Below are 18,548 nucleotides of genomic sequence, written 5' to 3'. Positions count from 1 at the left end.
CTTGGCGTCTTTCTGGATCAATCTTCAGGGTGGTTGTTTGCTGAGCTCTCATGGTCCCCATACGTGGAGCATCCTGGGAGTCCCCTGTCTCCCCAGGATGGACAGACGTCTGGCCTGGCTTCAGCTGCCCACCCAGGGAGAGACTGGCATGCGGTTCCTCCCATTTGGTCTCTTGCAGCAGAGCACAGTGGTCGGGAGCCCACCAGAAGCAATTCTGCCCACAGATGCAGGATGTTAGGTCTGCGGCCTGGTCTCCACTGGAGCGGCAGAGACGGCGGGCACCCACCACCTGGCCCTCCCGCCCCCGAGCACACCGAGCCTGCAGGCCCTGCTCTGAGGGAGGACGGACTGAGATAAGAGGTGCTCCCAATTTTACAATCCAGGAAAGCCATGCATTTCTCACAATGAAAAGTACAATAAACTGTGCTTCCACACGCTCAGAGTACAGACTACAGCTCCCAGACTTGTGTTTTTTAATGTTTTCAATTCCTTCAATGCTTTCAATCAAACAAAGGTGATTCTGCTCGGGAGGCCCTAAGCTCCAGGACCCGCCAGAGACAGTGCCTTCCCCACCCGGAGGAGCACACGCCCCAGGCACTCACCTGCTCACACACATCCACACACCTGCACAGCTCTCACGGCCATGTGCCCATGCACACTTGCACACCCTTGTGCTCATGCATGCGCACACCCTGTGCACGCTGTTGCACTGGGAGTCTGCAGGGCCCCATGGACACTCCTGCTCCCGCACAGGGGAGACCCTGGCGCCAGACCCGTCCCTCGCGTCACTCAAGGGGGTGATGGCCAAGGCCGGCTGGGGCCTTCCGAGCAGCGCCCAGGGTCCCACGGTGAGTGTCCCCGCGCGGACGGCTCCTCGCCCAGGGGTGCAGCTCCTCGCCGTCCTGCAGCTCCCGCAGCGCGGCCTGGAGCAGGCTTCGCAGCCTCCCGAGCATGCGGGGCATGCCCTGGGCACTGGGGGCCGCACATTCCTGCACCGCTGCCTGCAGCTGCCCCCGCAGCGGGCCTGACATCGCGGAGCTGCCACGGGGCGAGGAGAACCAGTGGCGGAAGATCTTGTCGCAGACCACCTGGGGGAGAGGGGGACGGTCAGCTCAGGGCATGGGGGGGTTGCCTCCAGCACCTGTCCCTCCCCAGGGACCTCTCCCAGAACCCCACCTACTCTGCAACACTGGAGACTAGAAGGCTGCCCCGCAGGGGCAGAGATGTCAAGGGGGAAGCTCCAGGTGATGCTCAGAGACCATGGAGGAGCTTGTAGCAGGAAGTCACAGCCGGGAACCGCTGTGTAAGGAGTAGGCCCCAGGCGGCCCTAGGCTGCCAGCCCTACAATCACAGGCCTCGCTTTTTCATTCAAGGTTGGTCACAGTGACAGTCATCACCACCTGGCAGGTGGTCCCCAAGGCCACGGGACACGCTGGTGACAAGGGGTATGTGAATGTGATAGCACTTTCCGGCTCCCTGAGAAAAAGGTATATTGGAAGGGAGAGGCTCCTTCTTTTAAGGAGCCTTTGTGTGCTGTGCTGTGCTTAGTCACTCGGTCATGTCCGGACTCTTTTCCACCCCTTGGGCTGTAGCCTGTCAGGCTCCTCAGTCCATGGGATTCTCCAGGCAAGAATACTGGAGTAGGTTGCCATGCCCTCTTCCAGGGGATCTTCCCAGCCCAGGGATCAAACCCAGGTTTCCCACATTGTAAGCAGATTCTTTACCAGCTGAGCCACCAGGGAAGCCCATGAATACTGGAGTGGGTAGCCTATCCCTTCTCTAGGGGATAGTCCCAATCCAGGAAGCCCAAGGAGCCTTTAAGATGCTTTATTTTAGGAGAAGTAAAAATGAAGCCTCTCTCTCACAGTCTTTAATTCTCCTTGGGTATGAAATTTACGAGGCTGAAGATCTCTTTAAATTCTCAATTTAAGCATTCTGTTCTGCTGTTTTACAGCCTTCCTGATTTTCTCACTGTTGGATGGAGCACAATTCATACATAATTAATATTCTGCTCTATTTTTCTACATCACACTTTATATTGGACTCATTTAACAAATGCCTCAATTTTATAGATCTATTGTTTCATGGGAGACAAATAATTTTGACTTTCATTTCCTAATCCCTGCAAGGATGAGGATTCTATTTAAAAACAAGTGATCTTATTTCTCTTTTGAATTGATAATGCATTTTCAGGTGCAAACATTGAAAATGTTCCCCCAAATAGGCTTTAACCTTAAGCTCCATCCAACTCCTAAAAACCAGACACTCAGCTCTTAGCTCAGAGAGGCACCCACTCCCTTGAATGTCCTTCTGGAGAGTTGTTTTTTCATGCATTTCCTTTTTCTTTTACTTTACATGGATGGGAGTATATTACACACACTGTTCTATAGCTTTCATTTAACCAAATATCAGAGAGACTCTCCAAATCACTATAAAGCTATTCCATTTGTTTTAATGACTGTAGCTCAAATGTGTATCATAATTTATTTAGCTTGTTCTCTACTGATGCAAATTTAGGTTGCTCACTAACTTTTGCTATTATGAAAAATGCATATCTTGCAGACATGTCATTTTCATTTTGAACATGACTAAACTTCTGGAAATGAAATTTCTGGGCCAAAGGGTATGCACATTTTTGTTCTGATAGATATTACCAGATTGACCCCATAAAAGTGGTACCAAGTTACACTCTCACAGCAATGTACACGAAGAACACCCTCAACAATGTGTGTTGACTTTCATTTTTGTCCATTGAAAAATGATCTGATTTGTATCACTCTTCTGATCAGTCAGGTTGAAAGTATTTGTTCTTCCTTTCCAGTGACCGGTCAAATTGATAGACTTTGCCCACACTTCTGTTAGGTTGTTGGCCTTTCCATATTGATTTGTAAATGCTCCTTATCTATTAAGGACACTTGCCCCTTGCTTAGGTTGGTTTCCTTCGAAGCAGACTGTAAGACGGAGGTTCGCATGCAGGGATTTATTGAGGGGTGTTCTCAGGAACCATCTTTCCATGGAACTGAGGGAGAAGGTGAACTTCTGGTGGTGGGATGCCCTATAGAGCTGTTCCTTATACAGGTCAAGGGGGCTGGGTTTTGCATCTCCCCCTGCCCCCTCTGACCAGTCACTAGACTGATCCTGGGATGTGGGGTAACCACAGTGGAGAATGTCTGGTGGGCCAAGGATGATCCTGGGGGACACTGAATCTCAGCAGCTGGGGGTAAAGGCCACCTCTGTCCTCTAGCCTCATCTGTGAGAGCAGTTGCAGACAGTTTGCCAGTTTTCTCTTTAACTTTTAAATATACTCAAATTTTTTGTAATTTTGTTTTGCCCACAGCCCCTCCCCCAGGTAGACAAAGAATGAACGATCCCCACCCCCATCCCTGCCCTCACTGGGCGCACAGAGCCCTGGTGGTGGGGAGAGGGCGACGGCCTACAGGTGCGTCAGCAGGAGCCATGGTGAGGGGGCAGAGGGCCCAAGGAGGCAAGGGCCCTCCCTCACAGAGGACAGGGCTCCCCCCACAGAAGACAGGGTTCCCTCCCCCAGAGAAGACAGGGCCCCCTCCCCCTACAGAGGACAGGGCCCCCTCCCCCAGAGAGGACAGGGCTCCCCCCACAGAGGACAGGGTTCCCTCCTCCAGAGAGGACAGGGTTCCCCCCACAGAGATGACAGGGTTCCCTCCCGCAGAGAGGCCAAGGCCCCCTCCCCTAGAGAGGCCAGGGTTCCCCCCACAAGGAGGACAGGGTCCCCTCCCCCAGAGAGGACAGGGCCCCCTCCCCCAGAGAGGACAGGACTCCCCCCACAGAGGACAGCATTCCCTCCCCCAGAGATGACAGGGTTCCCTTCCCCAGAGAGGCCAGGGCCCCCTCCCCTAGAGAGGACAGGGTTCCCCCCACAAGGAGGACAGGGTTCCCTTCCCCAGAGAGGCCAGAGCCCCCTCCCCCAGAGAGGACAGGGTTCCCCCCACAAGGAGGACAGGGTTCCCTCCCCCAGAGAGGACAGGGCCCCCTCCCCCAGAGAGGACAGGACTCCCCCCACAGAGGACAGAGCTCCCCCCACAGAGGACAGCGTTCCCTCCCTCAGAGATGACAGGGTTCCCTTCCCCAGAGAGGCCAGGGCCCCCTCCCCCAGAGAGAACAGGGTTCCCCCCACAAGGAGGACAGGGTTCCCTTCCCCAGAGAGGCCAGAGCCCCCTCCCCCAGAGAGGACAGGGTTCCCCCCACAAGGAGGACAGGGTTCCCTCCCCCAGAGAGGACAGGGTTCCCCCCACAGAGGACAGGGTCCCCCCGAGAGGACAGGGTCCCCTCCAGAGAGGACAGAGTTCCCCCAGAGAGGACAGGGTTCCCCAGAGAGGACAGGGCCCCCCAGAGGGGATAGGGTTCCCCCAAGAGAACACAGTCCCCTCCCCCAGAGAGGACAGGGTCTCCTCCCCCAGAGAGGACAGGGTCCCCTCCAGAGAGAACAGGGTTCCCCTCACAAAGGACAGGGTCCCCCCAAAAGGACAAGGTCCCCTCCAGAGAGAACAGAATTCCCGCAGAGAGGACAGGGCCCCCCAGAGAGGACAGGGACCCCCCAAGAGGGACAGGGTCCCCCAGAGAGGACAGGATTCCCCAGAGAGAACAGGGCCCCCCTCGAGAGGACACGGCCCCCCAGAGAGAACAGGGCCCCCCTCGAGAGGACAGGATCCCCCAGAGAGGACAGGATCCCCCAGAGAGGATAGGGTCCCCCCAGAGAGGACAGGATCCCCCAAAGAGGACAGGCCCCCGGAGAGGACGGCCCGCTCACCTGCAGGTTGCTGTTGGCTCTCTGGGCCCCGCACCTGTGCACTCTCAGATCACACTTCGAAAAACAATCAAAGAAATTGCAGTCTTCATCCCGCGTGCAGTTTTGCTCGAGAATTTCCCTCATTTTAGGTTCGAAAAAAGCCATGTCCACATCAATAGCCACCACCTACGATAGAAACAGCACGCAGCACTCAGGAGGACGGGGCACAGGACTCCGGCCGCGGCGAGGAGGGCCGGGCCGGGCCGGGCCAGGGACACAGACCGGGCTGCATGGCTTTAACTGCAAGAGGACCGCTCTGGTCACCGGGGGTCGGGAACGTGCAACCAGGATCGCTCTTTACCGTTGAATGTTTTCTCAGATTTTAACGGTGAATCTCTGAAACTTCTTACAAATGAACTGATGCCCCCTCCACTGCTTTACCACTTGGCTTCTGACATTCAAGGCTCAGGAATATAAAAGCTATGAGACACAGGTCATTTATTCCTATGAATATAAGCAACAAAAGAAAACTACATTCAAGGGGCAGGGCGAGGGTGTGATCGGGAGAATGAGGTGGGCAACGTGTACCTTGTCTATTTATGGCCTGTTCCTTGAGCTGACTGGTTTCCAACTGACAGGGGCAAGTGGCAGGGCCAAAGTTGTCGAATTAGGATCAATACTTATGGACCCAGATGCAACAGCATCAAAAACTAAGTTCCACTATCAGCATGAAAATGTGATGACCCCCTGGAATTTCAGATTTATCTTCCTGGCTTCAACCCAAACAGGCTTCAAAACCAGAAAGAAAGAAGAGTGTCTAAATTATGCAGATTTTCCTCCACCACCTGAATTAGGGGGAAAAAAAAAAGATGAGCTCAAACCTGAGAAAACCTGGACTCTGCCCAAATCAGGTAATGTATAGCTTCAAGGTATTAAAGAGCTATTAGGAGACTGGATGAGTTTGACAGAGTCTGTGGCATTTCACAAGCCTTCACAGGTCAGCCTCAACACACCAGCTTTCTCTTTGGTAGCATCTCAAAAAAGGGTTCATTTTCTCCTCAAATCTATGCAAAGTCAGGAGGCACATTCCCAGCTGCTTGTTTCTCTTCTTTCTTCACAATTGATGCCAGAAGGCAGTAAAGTTTCGTGGGGATCATTCAGTAAAACACAGGAGGGAAAATAATTTATTTCAAGATATGTGGAGAATAAGGGAAAAAATGAACAGGGAACTTTTCCCTATTTGAGAGCTTTACCTAATTACTAATTCAGGGACTGCAAACAGAAATTATCATTTTAATTTATTTTCTCTATCTCTATTTAGCCAAAAGAATAGCTCATTTCATTATTTATCCTGGTTAACACACTAAAAATACATCAGTGGTGGTTTAGTCACTAAGTCGTGTCCAACTCTGCAACCTCATGGACTGCATCCCTCTAGGCTCCTCTGTCCATGGAAGTCTCCAGGCAAGAGTACTAGAGTGGGATGTCACTTCCTTCTCCAGGAGATCTGCCTGACCCAGGGACTGAACCCAGGTGTCCTGCATTGCAGGCAGATTCTTTACCAATAATGAGTCTACTGTCTTTCATAATTTATTTTTGGAGCTGCGAGACCCTTCTCTTCTTTTGATAATCCCTGGTCATCTCTCCAGCTTCCTCCAGGACCTTCCAGCTCTGATTGTTCCCTTCTCATCTCCCAACAAGAGCCAGATTTATTTTTTAATTTTTAGTATAGTCCGTAGAATGGATTATAGCTACTGGAAGCATAACTCTATGCACCTACAATAAGAACAGTAACAAAATGAGCAGAAAAACCTGCACGAGGCTTCTTAGATCACATCAGAATGAATTGTAAAGTTCTTCCTGTACAAAATTACCTAACTTGCATCATCATCAGACTCCATCCTAGCATCAGACTGGAAAGGACTGGTGAGAATTATTTCCTTCTCCTCTTAAGACTGTGCCTCTAGAGTAGGAAATCTGTTTGAAAAGTGTGCTTTCTGGTGGCATTTTGAGAACAAGAAGTAAAGAGGGGTTCCTAGTTCATTTGAAACCACTGAACAAATTTTCAAGACCTGCAAGGGAAGACCTGAAAAAAGTGAATGGCTGCGGGTCATCAACTCTCACAGGTTACCTGGGAGACATGCCCCCATCCACCTGGGCAACACTGCAACATGGCCCAAAGGGGGGCCCATCTGCTGGACCCCAAGCTCACTAGTTCTCACCCTGAGTGCATCAGTAACTGCCTTGAGGGCTTGGCTTCCAAACTCAGATGGCCACATCCCACCACTGGGGTCTGAGTCCTCCTGCTGCTTCTGCACCTTGGTTAATTCTTCGCACACCGGCACCGCCTGGAGTCAGGGCGTCGCTGGTGGCTCAGCGGTGAAGAATCTGCCTGCCAATGCAGGAGACTCCGGTTCGATTCTTGGCTTGGGAAGATGCCCTGGAGGAGAGCATGGCAACCTACTCCACTATTCTTGCCTGGGAAATTCCGTGCACAGAGGAGCCTGGTGGGCTACAGTCCACGAGGTTGCGAAAGAGTCGGACAGGACTTAGTGACTAAACTGCACAGCCTGGAGTGGGACATAAAATTTACCTGCCACTCGAAGGCAACATGGAGGCTGACGTGTCCACTGAGGGACAAATCTTCTCGTGTAAAGCAGCAAAGATTCATCTGTTCCTCTAGAAGTCCTACCCAGCGAAGGGAACGGACTAGAACCTCTCCAGAAGAAAGAACTAGAGACGTGGCCTGTGGTCATACAGTGTGGGCGGCTGGAAACCGGTGTCCCCGCCCCCTGGACCTTTGTACCGAAGCCCCCAAAGGCCGGCCTTCCCTCATCTCCTGAAACTGCAGTGGCTCAGTCGTCTCCGACTCTTTTGTGACTCCATGGACTGTAGCCCTCCAGGCTCCTCTGTCCATGGGATTTCCCAGGTGAGAACACTGGAGTGGGTTGCCATTTCCTTCTCCCAGGGATTTTTCCCACCCAGGGATGGAACCTGGGTCTCCCGCATTGTAGGTGGATCCTTCACCGTCTGAAGACGGATAAGCCCGAAGGACAGAGCTAAGCTGCTTGGGAGGAACCAGGGCAGCAGTGGAGGAAGACCCACTGAGCCTCTGCTGTGACGGCTTGCCTTACCGTTCCCTTCCCGGGGTGCCAGGCGCCTTCCTCCTTTAAATACGCTCATTCCCACCCGCAAAGGTCCGGCGGGTCAGAGCTGTCCAGGCCAGAAGGCGGCATCACGCCGCAGGGTTTCCCGGGGGGCGGGGGAGGGGGGCTTCAGCTCCCTCTGGTCTAGGACCCCCGGACCGAAGTCCGCCCCCCGCGGGGTCCAGAGCCTCCCCAGGCCTCCCCTCACCGTGAAGTCGCTCCGGATGGCGAAGTTCTCGGGCTTGACGTCGCAGAGGTGCAGGCGGTGGGCGAAGTCGTGGTCGAAGTGGCGGACCATGTCCAGGAAGCTGAGCGCCACGCCGCTGACCGCGCGCGCCTGGCCGCGGTGCCCGCCGTCCGGGCCGAGCGGGAAGAGGGCGCGGTGGCCGGGGCTGCCGGCCGCCAGGTGCTCCACGGCGTAGAAGTGGCCGCAGGAGCCCAGCACGGGCGGGGCGTGCGGGCTGCGGCCGCGGAGCAGGCTGAGCAGCACGAACTCCTCCTGCTGCAGCAGCGCCCACAGGCTGGCCAGCTGGCCCCGCCGCCGCGGGCCCCGCCGCGCCAGCCCCAGCCGGCCCAGGCCGCCCTCGGCCGGCGCCAGGCCCAGCGCGCTCCGGGCCTCCCCGGCCGCCAGCACCAGCAGCTCGGCCTCCGGCACGTCCTGACCGCCAGCCCCGGGCTGCCCGTCCAGGAGGCCGAGCGGCGGGAAGCTGGAGAAGGCCTCCTCCTTGGACTTGAGCACCACGGGCCGGCCGCGCCAGTCGGCTTGCAGCACCTTCTTGCCGCGCTCATAGTACAAGCAGCGCTGGTACCGCAGCTTCCCCGCCTCGCACAGGTCTTCGCACAGGTCTCCGCCCAGCGCGCCGCCCCGGTAGTCCTGGCACTGGAAGGAAGGGGCACAGGTCACCCCGCGGAGGCTGGGCCCCGCGCCAGGATGCTCCTGACAGTCCCGGAGAGAACCCTCGGGCATACGGACCACAGGGCTACTCGGGGCAGAGAAGAATTATGAAGTGAAAGGTTTGTGATAGAATCTCACGTTTGTTATTTTCTCCATCAGGCCCAGGACCAGGTCTTAGGAAGCAGGTGCCCCCCACGGACCCGCCCCCGCCCCATCCTTTCTGGAGCTGGGTGATGCTGGCAAAGGCCGTCTGCCTCTCGGCTAGGTGTCCTGGACCATCAGTGGAAGGACAGAGCAAGGCCAGTGGTTCCCCGTTCTTGGGTTCACGTTGGGTCAGTCACCTGGAGAGCTTTTAATAGCCCCCAGCCAAGAACAGCACAGCCAGCCCTGGAGAGCGACCCCAGGAACCACCCTTCAGGTGGGACGGCTCAACAGCGCCTGCGGCAGGAAGCAGGGCTTAGAACTGGCCTGGAAGCTGGCAGCATCAGCAGGCCTGCCAGGGAGGACGCGTGGTGAATCCTGCAAGCAGGTGGTGCTGGATTCCTGGTGGTGGTGAGGAAGGCACTCAGGAGCCCTCAGGAGGGGAGTTTCTCCTAAGCTTTGGGGCTCACAGGCCCTCCTGTGCTGTGGGGGGACTGGTGACCCCCAATCCCACCACACTGCAAACACCTCTCCTAAGAAGATGGTCCATCCAGGCCCTGCCCTTCAGACCTAGTAGAGGAGCCAGAGAAGCTGGTGTGAGACTGATTCAAAGGAGGACGTGTGACTCTGTTCTCTTTTTTTAAATCTTTTTCAGGAAACCTAAACCTATGGACCCACATTTTATGAGGGGTTGAGCATATTTTCTGAGCCCACCTGTTCCCCACAATGCATCTTCCTTCCACATGGGCAAAGGCGGGTCACATAGACTTGCTGGTCGTTCTGTGCTGCTTGGCTTTATTAACCCAAGTGGATTATAAACAGATCCTTCAAGTCAGATAATACGCCTCCAAAAATGCCTGGATATATGAATAATCCCAAAGTCCAAAAGACCCTGAAAACAAGTTTTTCATGACTCATTCACTCTCATGGAGTGTCAAACCCCACCCAGAAGATGAGGCTATCTATAGTCTGATTGTATTTGACCTGTGACTTTGCATATACTTTGATGCAGAATTATTAATTAATTGGATCTGTTTGATTCCTGGTATATCCTCATGTTCACCAGAAGATATAAATATATATACTGCATATTATCTAACACCCAAAACAGTGTGAATTCCAAAACAGGCCTGGCTGCAGAGCACTGGCCAAGGGATGGTGGATCTTTGTAAATACTCTCAGAGAACTGTTCAAAGCATATGACCAAAATGTTTATTAAAAAGCTATACTCCTGGTTCTTAAAACAAGTATCTGGATTTTAGGGACCCTTTCAGGCAGTACTGGACAACAGTCCAAAAGGTACAAGTCACGCTATCTGACCTGACCCCCTACTGAGGGCGCTCCTCAAGCTGATGCTCCTCTGCCCAGCATTAGATCTCCGAAGACTGTATTAGGTCTAGGTGGGGGTGTCACACTTGCCAGACTCAAAGGTACAAGTGGTGGAGTCCTGACCCTGGAGCTTGGGAACAACGCCACCCTGTTTGCCTGGAGCTGGTTTTTTGTCTTTGGAACACCAACAGCCGTAATGCAGCTGTATTCATAAACACCCACGAAACTGCTCTAAATATGCGTAATGCAGTGTTCATCTTGCAATTTAATGTAACACAACTTTGGTCAAATGCCTGCCTTTTACTCTTCATCCTGGTCCCTCTTTCCAGGTTTGGGGTCCTGAAAGGAGCAGCTGAGGATCAACACCCTGTAAATGGCAGACTTTCTCTGCTTGGAATCGCTTCCATATTTCGGTGCCTTGCAGGAAAGCACCCGCCCATTCCAGCTCCTCTGAGCCCTTTTAGGATAATCTTGGAAGGTGGGGATGGAGCTGCCCTGGTGGCTCAGTAGTAAAGAATCTGCCTGGGATGCCAAAGATGCAGGAGATGCAGGTCAATCTCTGGGTCAGAAAGACCCCCTGGAGGAGGGCATGGCAACCCACTCCAGTATTCTTGCCTGGAAAGTCCCATGGACAGAGGAGCCTTACAGGCTACAGTCCATGGGGTCACAAAGAGTTGGACACAACTGAAGTGACTGAGAATGCATGCAAAGTGGGGATGAAAAGTGGGGATGGAGAGTCTCAGGAGTAGAAAGACGTGAATGACAGAAATAATACAGGGTGTTCATGTTACTCAGTGCAGCTTCTTCCTACTTTATCTGGTGTTTACAGTTTCATACCTCTGTAATAAGCCTGATAAGAAAAGGCAGTATTTTTTTCTTCTCAATTGCCTTATAAGGCCCCCATCCCCTTTGAGTAGATCCAAAATGGTTTAATGCAATCCCATAGTCATCTTTAGGGTGTCATCAAAGTTGTAGTGTCATCAAATGTCCTTTTCTATGAGGGAGAGAGCAGAACTGTGAAAAAGAAAGAAAAGTGGGTGATAGAACCGAGATGGGCAGGAGGAGGTGGGTCCTGACCATCAGAATCCTGCAGGGGGGCGGGGCGGGGCAGGACATGGGGGAGGAGACACACGTGGCCTGGCCCAGCCATGGCGCTGCAAGTGGAAGCCCGGAAGCTCAGGTGTGACCGCTGGGGCCTTCACTCTCTGCATGTGGAACCGTGAACAAAATTGTCACTGCCCGTGAGAGATACCTGTGGTGGGGCGTGGCCGTGGGCAAGCTGCTTGGGCCGCCCCTGGCCACCCCCCAGTTAGCAGTGCTGTGTATGAGCTGGGCCATGATCCGGTGACAGACCCGGGCTCGGGAGTCACAGCGAGGTGACTGCCTCCAGGACTCCCAAATGACAGCAGGGTGAAGTGCTAAAGGAAGGTGGCCAGGCTCGGCTCTGGGGCAGAGCAGGTTTGCCTCCCAGCTGCACCTGGGGCTGGCGTGTGGCTCGTTTCCAAGTCTGTAACGTGGGAGGATGACGCTGTGTCATGGGAGACCTGTGAAGGTCAACCAAGGTCACGGGTGCAGAAGCCCTGGCAGTTTGCATGAGTGTTGTGATAGCTCCCGCCTGCCCTTTCTGGCCCTGGTCATTAGAAGGCAGGGGACCGGGGATGCGTCTTTCTGGGGAGACACACCTGAGCCCAGTGTTGAAAGGTGAGCTGCAAGTCTGCCTAGCGCATGAGGAGGGAGAGTTCGGGGAAGCACCTGCACAGGGACCCAGACGTGCAAAGTCGCTCGTGTGTTCGGAGGACCAGACAGTTCAGGGGAGTGGAGGGCAAGGTTAGAGCAAGTGAGAGTTTTGTGTCCTGCCAAAAGGCCACAGCTGACAAAATGCCTCCCCCCTGCCAGAGTCAACTCCACCTTGCCCAGGAGGCCGCCTCACCTGCCCCTGGGAGTCCTTGCCCCCACTCCGCCCGGGGTTCCATCCAGTAAGCCCCCTCCCCGAGTCTCTGTGCCATCCCCGCCCCACTGGCTCCCCACAGCACTGTGTTTTCGACAAAACTGTACCACGTCCATGAAGTCAAATTCAAATAGAATCTATATGAGATTCACCCCTGCACATTTAGAAGGCAATTCCACACAAGGGTTGCAGGAAATGTGGCATGTAGTCTACCAGTGATGATGGCATCACCAACTCAAAGGACATGAGTTTGAGCAAACTCTGGGAGATGGTGATGGACAGGGAGGCCTGGTGTGCTGCAGTCCATGGGGTGGCAGAGAGTCGAATGTGACTGAGTGGCTGAACAATGATAACAGCTACTGATTTCAGGAGGGGAACATTAATTTTGGCTGTTTTTCTGAAGATCAGCACGTTGAGGTGTAAGCCTGCCTCCCAGATGCCTGGGGGATGCTCTGAATCAGGAAGGGAAGAGGCTGGGCGGGGTGCCTAGAACCCTGCCTGGTCCGCCGGCTACTAGAGGTGATGAACTGGGTTTCTCCCTCATTGGTCGTAGGAGAGAGTCTACACTAAAGCAAGGTGTCCACGAAGTAGTACAGAGCTACTCTGTGCCTTCCTCCTTTATGATGAGGTACTTTTGGCACATCAGTCCCTGCTCTTCAGAAGCAGAACGTAAGATTCATCTCTTCTGTGGCCCATGTGGTTACCAGTGTTCAGCGAGTCTATAGCATCAGGATGCGTGCCTGTGCTTACTAAACCCAGAGAAAGACAGCTTAGCACCTAAAAAAACAGTAAACTTACAGATTACAAGTTTACAGGCTAACTAAAAACGATCATCATGTTAGAGACAAGAGAAATTATTTTCTTAGCAGCATGCCCTACTGAGATAGCTAATTTTTTAACTCAATAGAAGTACTTTATATACTTTAACTCTATTTTAAAAAAAAAATCACTTTCCTCTGACTAGATGAAGGCCCTAAGAACCAGCTTGAACAGGTACACTTCTGTACCCAAATGTGCATGCACACAAAATCTGCAGGTATCAGATTTTAAGATAAGCTGGGAAAAAAACAAGTTAATAAAGTCTCATTGTAGTTAACTGGCATTTTTTTTTAATTAATGAAACAGTGAATTTGTATTTCTTATAGTCTTAGTCACTCAGTCATGTCCAACTCTTTGTGGCCCTGTGGACTGTAGCCTGCCAGGCTCCTCTGTTCATGGAATTTTCCAGGTAAGAATACTGGAGAGGGTAGCCATTCCCTTCTCCAGGGGATCTTCCTGACCCAGGATCAAACCTGGGTTTCCTAGGTTGCAGGCAGATTCTTTACCATCTGAGCCACCAGGGAAGCCCATATTTCTTATAGATTGTGTACAACTGTGAGAATGCATACTCTTAACAGCCCCGGTTCTTGTGGGAAGCGTTGTATTGGTGGTGGATAGTAGAAGCTCTCCAGCTTGTATCACGGTTCTCAGGCAAAAACAAAACCTGTCCTCTCTAGTCTGAGAAACTGGTGACAGAGAGAATTCTCAGAGGTCACACCTAAGGGCTGGGTTTTCTTTTGCGTGTTTGCTTTCTTGTTTTTCAGGAGCATCAAGTTCCTATGTGGTTCGTAGCATTCGTCTCTCACAGTGGATTTCCCCAACGGAACGGTTATGCTGTGCAATTAGCCAGGCCACTCTGCAACCCTTCTTGACCCCTGACAGCTTAGAAGACAGACATTACAGACATGGCCAGAGTGCTCAGGGAAGCAGGCTCAGCCCCTGCGATATGATCTTTCTTGGTGAGTGCCCTGGATGCCGCAGTCCCGCTGGGCCAGGGTTTCTATCAGAGCAAAGACAGATAAGCCAGTCCTGTTGAAAAGAAAGCCCACATGCAGGCAACTAAATGAAAGTACATCAAGACCTAACTAGCCGAAAGGGACATAAAACCTTCTGAATAACAGAGTCTGTGGGAATCTTTCTGAGATGCTTTGAAAGTGACATGCTGCGGGAGGGTTGTTGTTGCTGCTTGGCCTCTAGGTAGCGTCCATCTCTTCTGCAACCCCATGGACTATAACCCACCAGGCTCCTCTGTGCATGGGATTCTCCAGGCAAGAATACTAGAGTGGGTTGCCATTCCCTTCTCCAGGGGATCTTCCCGACCCAGGGATCAAACCCAGCTCTCCAGCATTGCAGGCAGACTCTTTACCATGGAGCCGCTGGGGAAGCCCACGCCCAGCTGTTCCTTCGGGTTTTCAGCGCTGGGGAAGCCAGTGGCGTCACCGTGTCTCTACTATCAGAGTCACGTGCTGGCTCCACGGCACAGTCACTGTGTGATTCGGGACAAGTTACTCACCCCTCTGGGGCTCGATTTCACCATCTGTGAAATGGGGGAATAAAAGCACTTGGCTCCCAGGGGTTGAGATTAGACGGAATATTACATGTGAAAGGACTGAGCACAGGGCCCGCCCCCTGTGAGCATCCGGGGCTCCACAGCCCACATCCTCACCGCCCCAGGAAGTGCTCCGCCTGCAGAACCGGAACCCAGGCCTACCAATGGCCGGACCCAACGCTCCGGCCTAGCCTTCTGACACAGTTCCCTGGGAAAGCGGGGCTATAGAAACCTACAGAGATGTTTTGATTATGCGATGTGCTGAAAAGCCGCAGTAAAAAGGAGGGCTGCTGTCTGCCTAGAAAATTCCAAAGCTGGAGGACCCGAGATCAGCTCTGGAAGCACTCCAGTTGGCTCTTCCAAAACTCCCTCTTGAGAGTGGCGTGTGGGGGCCCCCTCCAGGGATGGGGTGTGGCTCAGGGGCACAAGCACCCAGGGGCCTCAGCTTCATTCACAGCCTCCAGCCTGCCGCAGGCCAGCAGCGTCACCTGCCCGGTCGGAGGGCCCAGGAACTGCTCAGAGGTTCACAAGGCCCTTGGCTCCGCCCCAGAAGAGGGGGCTCCGGCTGGCTCAGCTGCAGCCATTCCTTTGGTGTCCTGGGACTCGGAGTGAAAGCTGATGAGAGTCTGGAGGGCCGTGAGAAAAATAACAGCCAGTTTATTATGAAGGATAAAAGCCAGGCAGGGTGAATTGAAAGGGCTGGGGGAACCAAGAGACAGAGGCTCAATTCAGTCCTGGGAGAGCACGGTGCCACAATGCCCGCCTCTGCATGGCAGCCAGGGCCAGGCGGAGTCTACAACGTGGAGGGCAGGGTCCTGTTCAAACTCCTGCATCCTGGGCCAGAGGGAGCCCCGGTGCTCCGCTCCGCAAACCCAGGGTGGAGAGGGGACAGGGCAAGTCGGACCCTGAGAACAGCAGCCTCAGAGGGGCCCCTCCCGGTGAGCCCCCCTCAAATCAGTCCCCTGATTTGAGAGCAGGGCAGGTGAACTTTAATCAGACAGACAGACACACTACTTCAAGTTCTTTTGGCAGCTGGAAAGATTGCCAGCCTTCAGAGGCGGAGATGAGAGCTTGCTGCTGCAAGCCATGTGTTCATGACCTCCGGAGGAGAGGGTTTAATCCTGGGTCAGAGACAAGGCTTGACTACTTGGAGCTTTTTGTGTAGCCAAATTTTACTAAAGTACAACAGAGATAGGGAAAGCTTCTGCTGTAGACATCAGAAGTGGACAGAGTGCCCCCTGCTAGTTTTTAGCAAGGCATTTTATGTCTGTCAGTGAGCTTTCAATCAGATAAAAGAAACACCTCAAAGCTGAAGGAGCTTCACCAGGCCCCTCTCCCACAACGTGCATTTTTGAGATAGGATGGCACAATGCGTGTCATCCCTGGCCTTAAAACTATTGACATGAATAATGGTTTGTTGAGCCATTATCAGCCCAAAGTTTGAGAAAAGGAAAAGGTTAGTGTTAGGCAGAACGGATTTCTTCAACAGAGAAGGGAAAAAAACATCTGCCACTTGCAGTTTATTTCCTCCTACCGCTTGGGACCCTCTGGCCTTCCTACCTCTTACCCTCTCATTACGCATCTCTTCGGACTAAAAAAGACCCATCTGGCTGCCACGGGAAGTATACTGGTTCAGCCTCCAAACAGAATTGGTTTTAATTTATGAGCCGAAATGCTGGGAAAGTTAACAATTAGTAATTACTAAAGTTATAGTAGGCTATTTAATTTCCATTAGGCCTTCTCTCACTTAACCAAACATAAAGAAATGAAAAGAGTGTTTGCTTTTTATTTTAACCTAAAAAGACTGTTATATTGTTTTTGTAAATGAGTGTTCCATCCTGGCTAGACTGTTACTTTTTACTGTAATTAGTCAATCTGTCTCCCCAAAAAGGAGGGGGAAAAATCTTTACCAGTTAAGTGAATTTTTAGATGAGTTACTGAGAAAACTGATGAGCTCTTGCAACTTAAAGAAAACTTGATAGAATGCCAGTGTAAAGGTGAACAGATAATTTGATAGATGATAGATTATTGATAGGTAGGATGCAGGGAATCAGTGAGTATCTCACCTCTCACCAATGTGAGAGGATCCATTCATGATGACACGTCAGGCTCAATCAGGGAAAATGATTCTGTTCAGCCTGCCCATTTCACCTCATTTATTTAGTTTTTACAATTTCACTTTTAAAAAGCCATTTACTTCAGGACTTCCCAGGTGGTCCAGTGGCTAAGACGCAGCACTCCCGGTGCAGGGGCCCTGGGTTTGATCCCTGGGCAGGGAACTAGATCCTACAAGCCTCAACTAGGAGTTCACCTGCCAAGCAACTAAAGATCCTGCATAACAGGTGATTATGTCCTGAAATACAGCTGCTGCTGTTCTCTAAAAGAAAGAAAAACAGTCCTGCATGCTGCAGCTAAGACCTGGAACAACCATAAATAAAATTTTTAAAATTACTTCAAAGCCTTTATGCTGCCACGTTTTGAAATCCTGCAGTCCCCAAAGGCTCACACATATGTAAACAACTGGGCTGAAAGCTTCCCGTGCGTTTCTTGAAGATTTCTTAGAAAATAGATCCCTTTTCCCACCAGAACAGGTTACTGTTCTGGGAAGTGAATAATCAATCAATACAACAATAGTTGCCTGTTACCTTCACCTTTTTTGGCGTTCCTTCTAGGGATTCGTAGTTTTATCCAAGTCTCCTAATGCGCTTAATCTTCCCAACCAGAGAGACCAAGGAGGAACCAACGTTTGGAATCAACCAAGAGCGCAACCTGGCCGGTGCGCTCTGCGGCCCGCCAGCGGGAGCGTTTCTTTCTCTCCCTAATTGAGGGTCTTGTCTAAGGGGCGCCCCCGCCCTCGCCTCTTAGCAGACGGCAGGCAGGACCCCAGCACCGAGGTCTACGGGGGTCCGAGCCGCCTGCCTCGCGCTCCGCTCGCCGGACCGCGCTCTGCCTTGGGTCCCGCAGACCGCGCAGGAGAGAGCCTTGGCTCTGCGGCGCGCGGAGGAAGGGGACCCACTGGCCGTCTGCAGGGGGCTCGGCGAGGTGCAGCCCAGATCGGAATCACAGAACCGCAGCTGAGAGAGAGAACCGGGACCCCAGGGGCCGAGGCGTGGTCCCCGCCCGACCCAAGCGCCGCGGTCCGAGTCAGAAGGCTGGGAGCGGACCCATAAACTTTGCTTAGGAGCGGGTCTAGGGGCCGGCGGGAGAACAGTCGGACAGGAAAAGCATCTTTGGACAAAGGACCAGTTGGGCGACATGGGGGAAGACGTCCCCCCAGGCGCTCAGAGGACTCCCGGACAGAGGTCCGGGCTGGAGACCGGGTGGGACGCGTCGGGCATTCCACGCCCGGTGTCCGGACCCCCTCCCAGTGGATCCACGGCCGCGCCCGAGTCCCCGGCTCCCAGGACCCTCAGAGGGCGCCCCACCCCGGCCCCGGGGCGCGCGGCGCGGGGCAGTGCGGCCACAGCACCTACCAGCGCGGCCAGGATGCGCCGGCTCTTCTCGTCGCTGCAGCGCTCGGAGGGGACGCCCGGGTGCGCGCGGAGCAGCAGCGCGGCCGCCAGCACCCAGCCCGCGGTCCACGCGACGCAGGCCAACAGCGCGCGGCGCCCGCAGCGCCCGCCCAGCCCGCAGCGCCCGGGCCGGCCCCGCGCGCCCGCCGCCCGCGCCCGCGCCATGGCCCGCCCGCCGAGCCCGCCCCACGCCGCCTGCGCCCCACGCTCGCGTCCGGGCTCCGCGGCTCCACCGCCGGGCGGGGGAGGGGTCGCGGGGGAGAGGCAGCGCGAGGGGAGGGAGGGGAGGCCGCCGGGTGTCCGGCGCCCGGCCGTCAGCGGGGTGGGTTGGGGTGGGGAGTCCTGCGGGCACAAGCCGCGCTGGCCGGAGCACCAGGGGGCCACGGGGTGTCCGCGCGCCCTGCTCTGCGCGCCGCACCCCGCCACCATTTCCACTTTTTTTCT

The 18,548-nt window shown here is 53.9% G+C and overlaps 1 protein-coding gene across 1 annotated transcript; it reads right to left on the bottom strand.

Annotated features, from left to right (window-relative positions):
- Positions 1–456: 456 nt before the first annotated feature.
- DIPK1C (divergent protein kinase domain 1C) lies at positions 457–18,301 on the bottom strand. The gene is made up of 4 exons (XM_043444501.1): positions 18,066–18,301; positions 8,120–8,791; positions 4,787–4,951; positions 457–1,088 (listed from the first exon to the last, which is right to left on the bottom strand). Exons 1-4 carry the CDS (start codon positions 18,267–18,269, stop codon positions 786–788), a joined length of 1,344 nt encoding a protein of 447 aa, XP_043300436.1. The 5' UTR covers positions 18,270–18,301; the 3' UTR covers positions 457–785.
- Positions 18,302–18,548: the final 247 nt, after the last annotated feature.

This window comes from Cervus canadensis, chromosome 23, assembly GCF_019320065.1.
Source record: "Cervus canadensis isolate Bull #8, Minnesota chromosome 23, ASM1932006v1, whole genome shotgun sequence".
Classification (NCBI taxonomy): domain Eukaryota; kingdom Metazoa; phylum Chordata; class Mammalia; order Artiodactyla; family Cervidae; genus Cervus; species Cervus canadensis.
The sequence above is the reverse complement of the archived record's forward strand: the minus strand, read 5'-3'. Positions and strand labels throughout refer to the sequence as shown.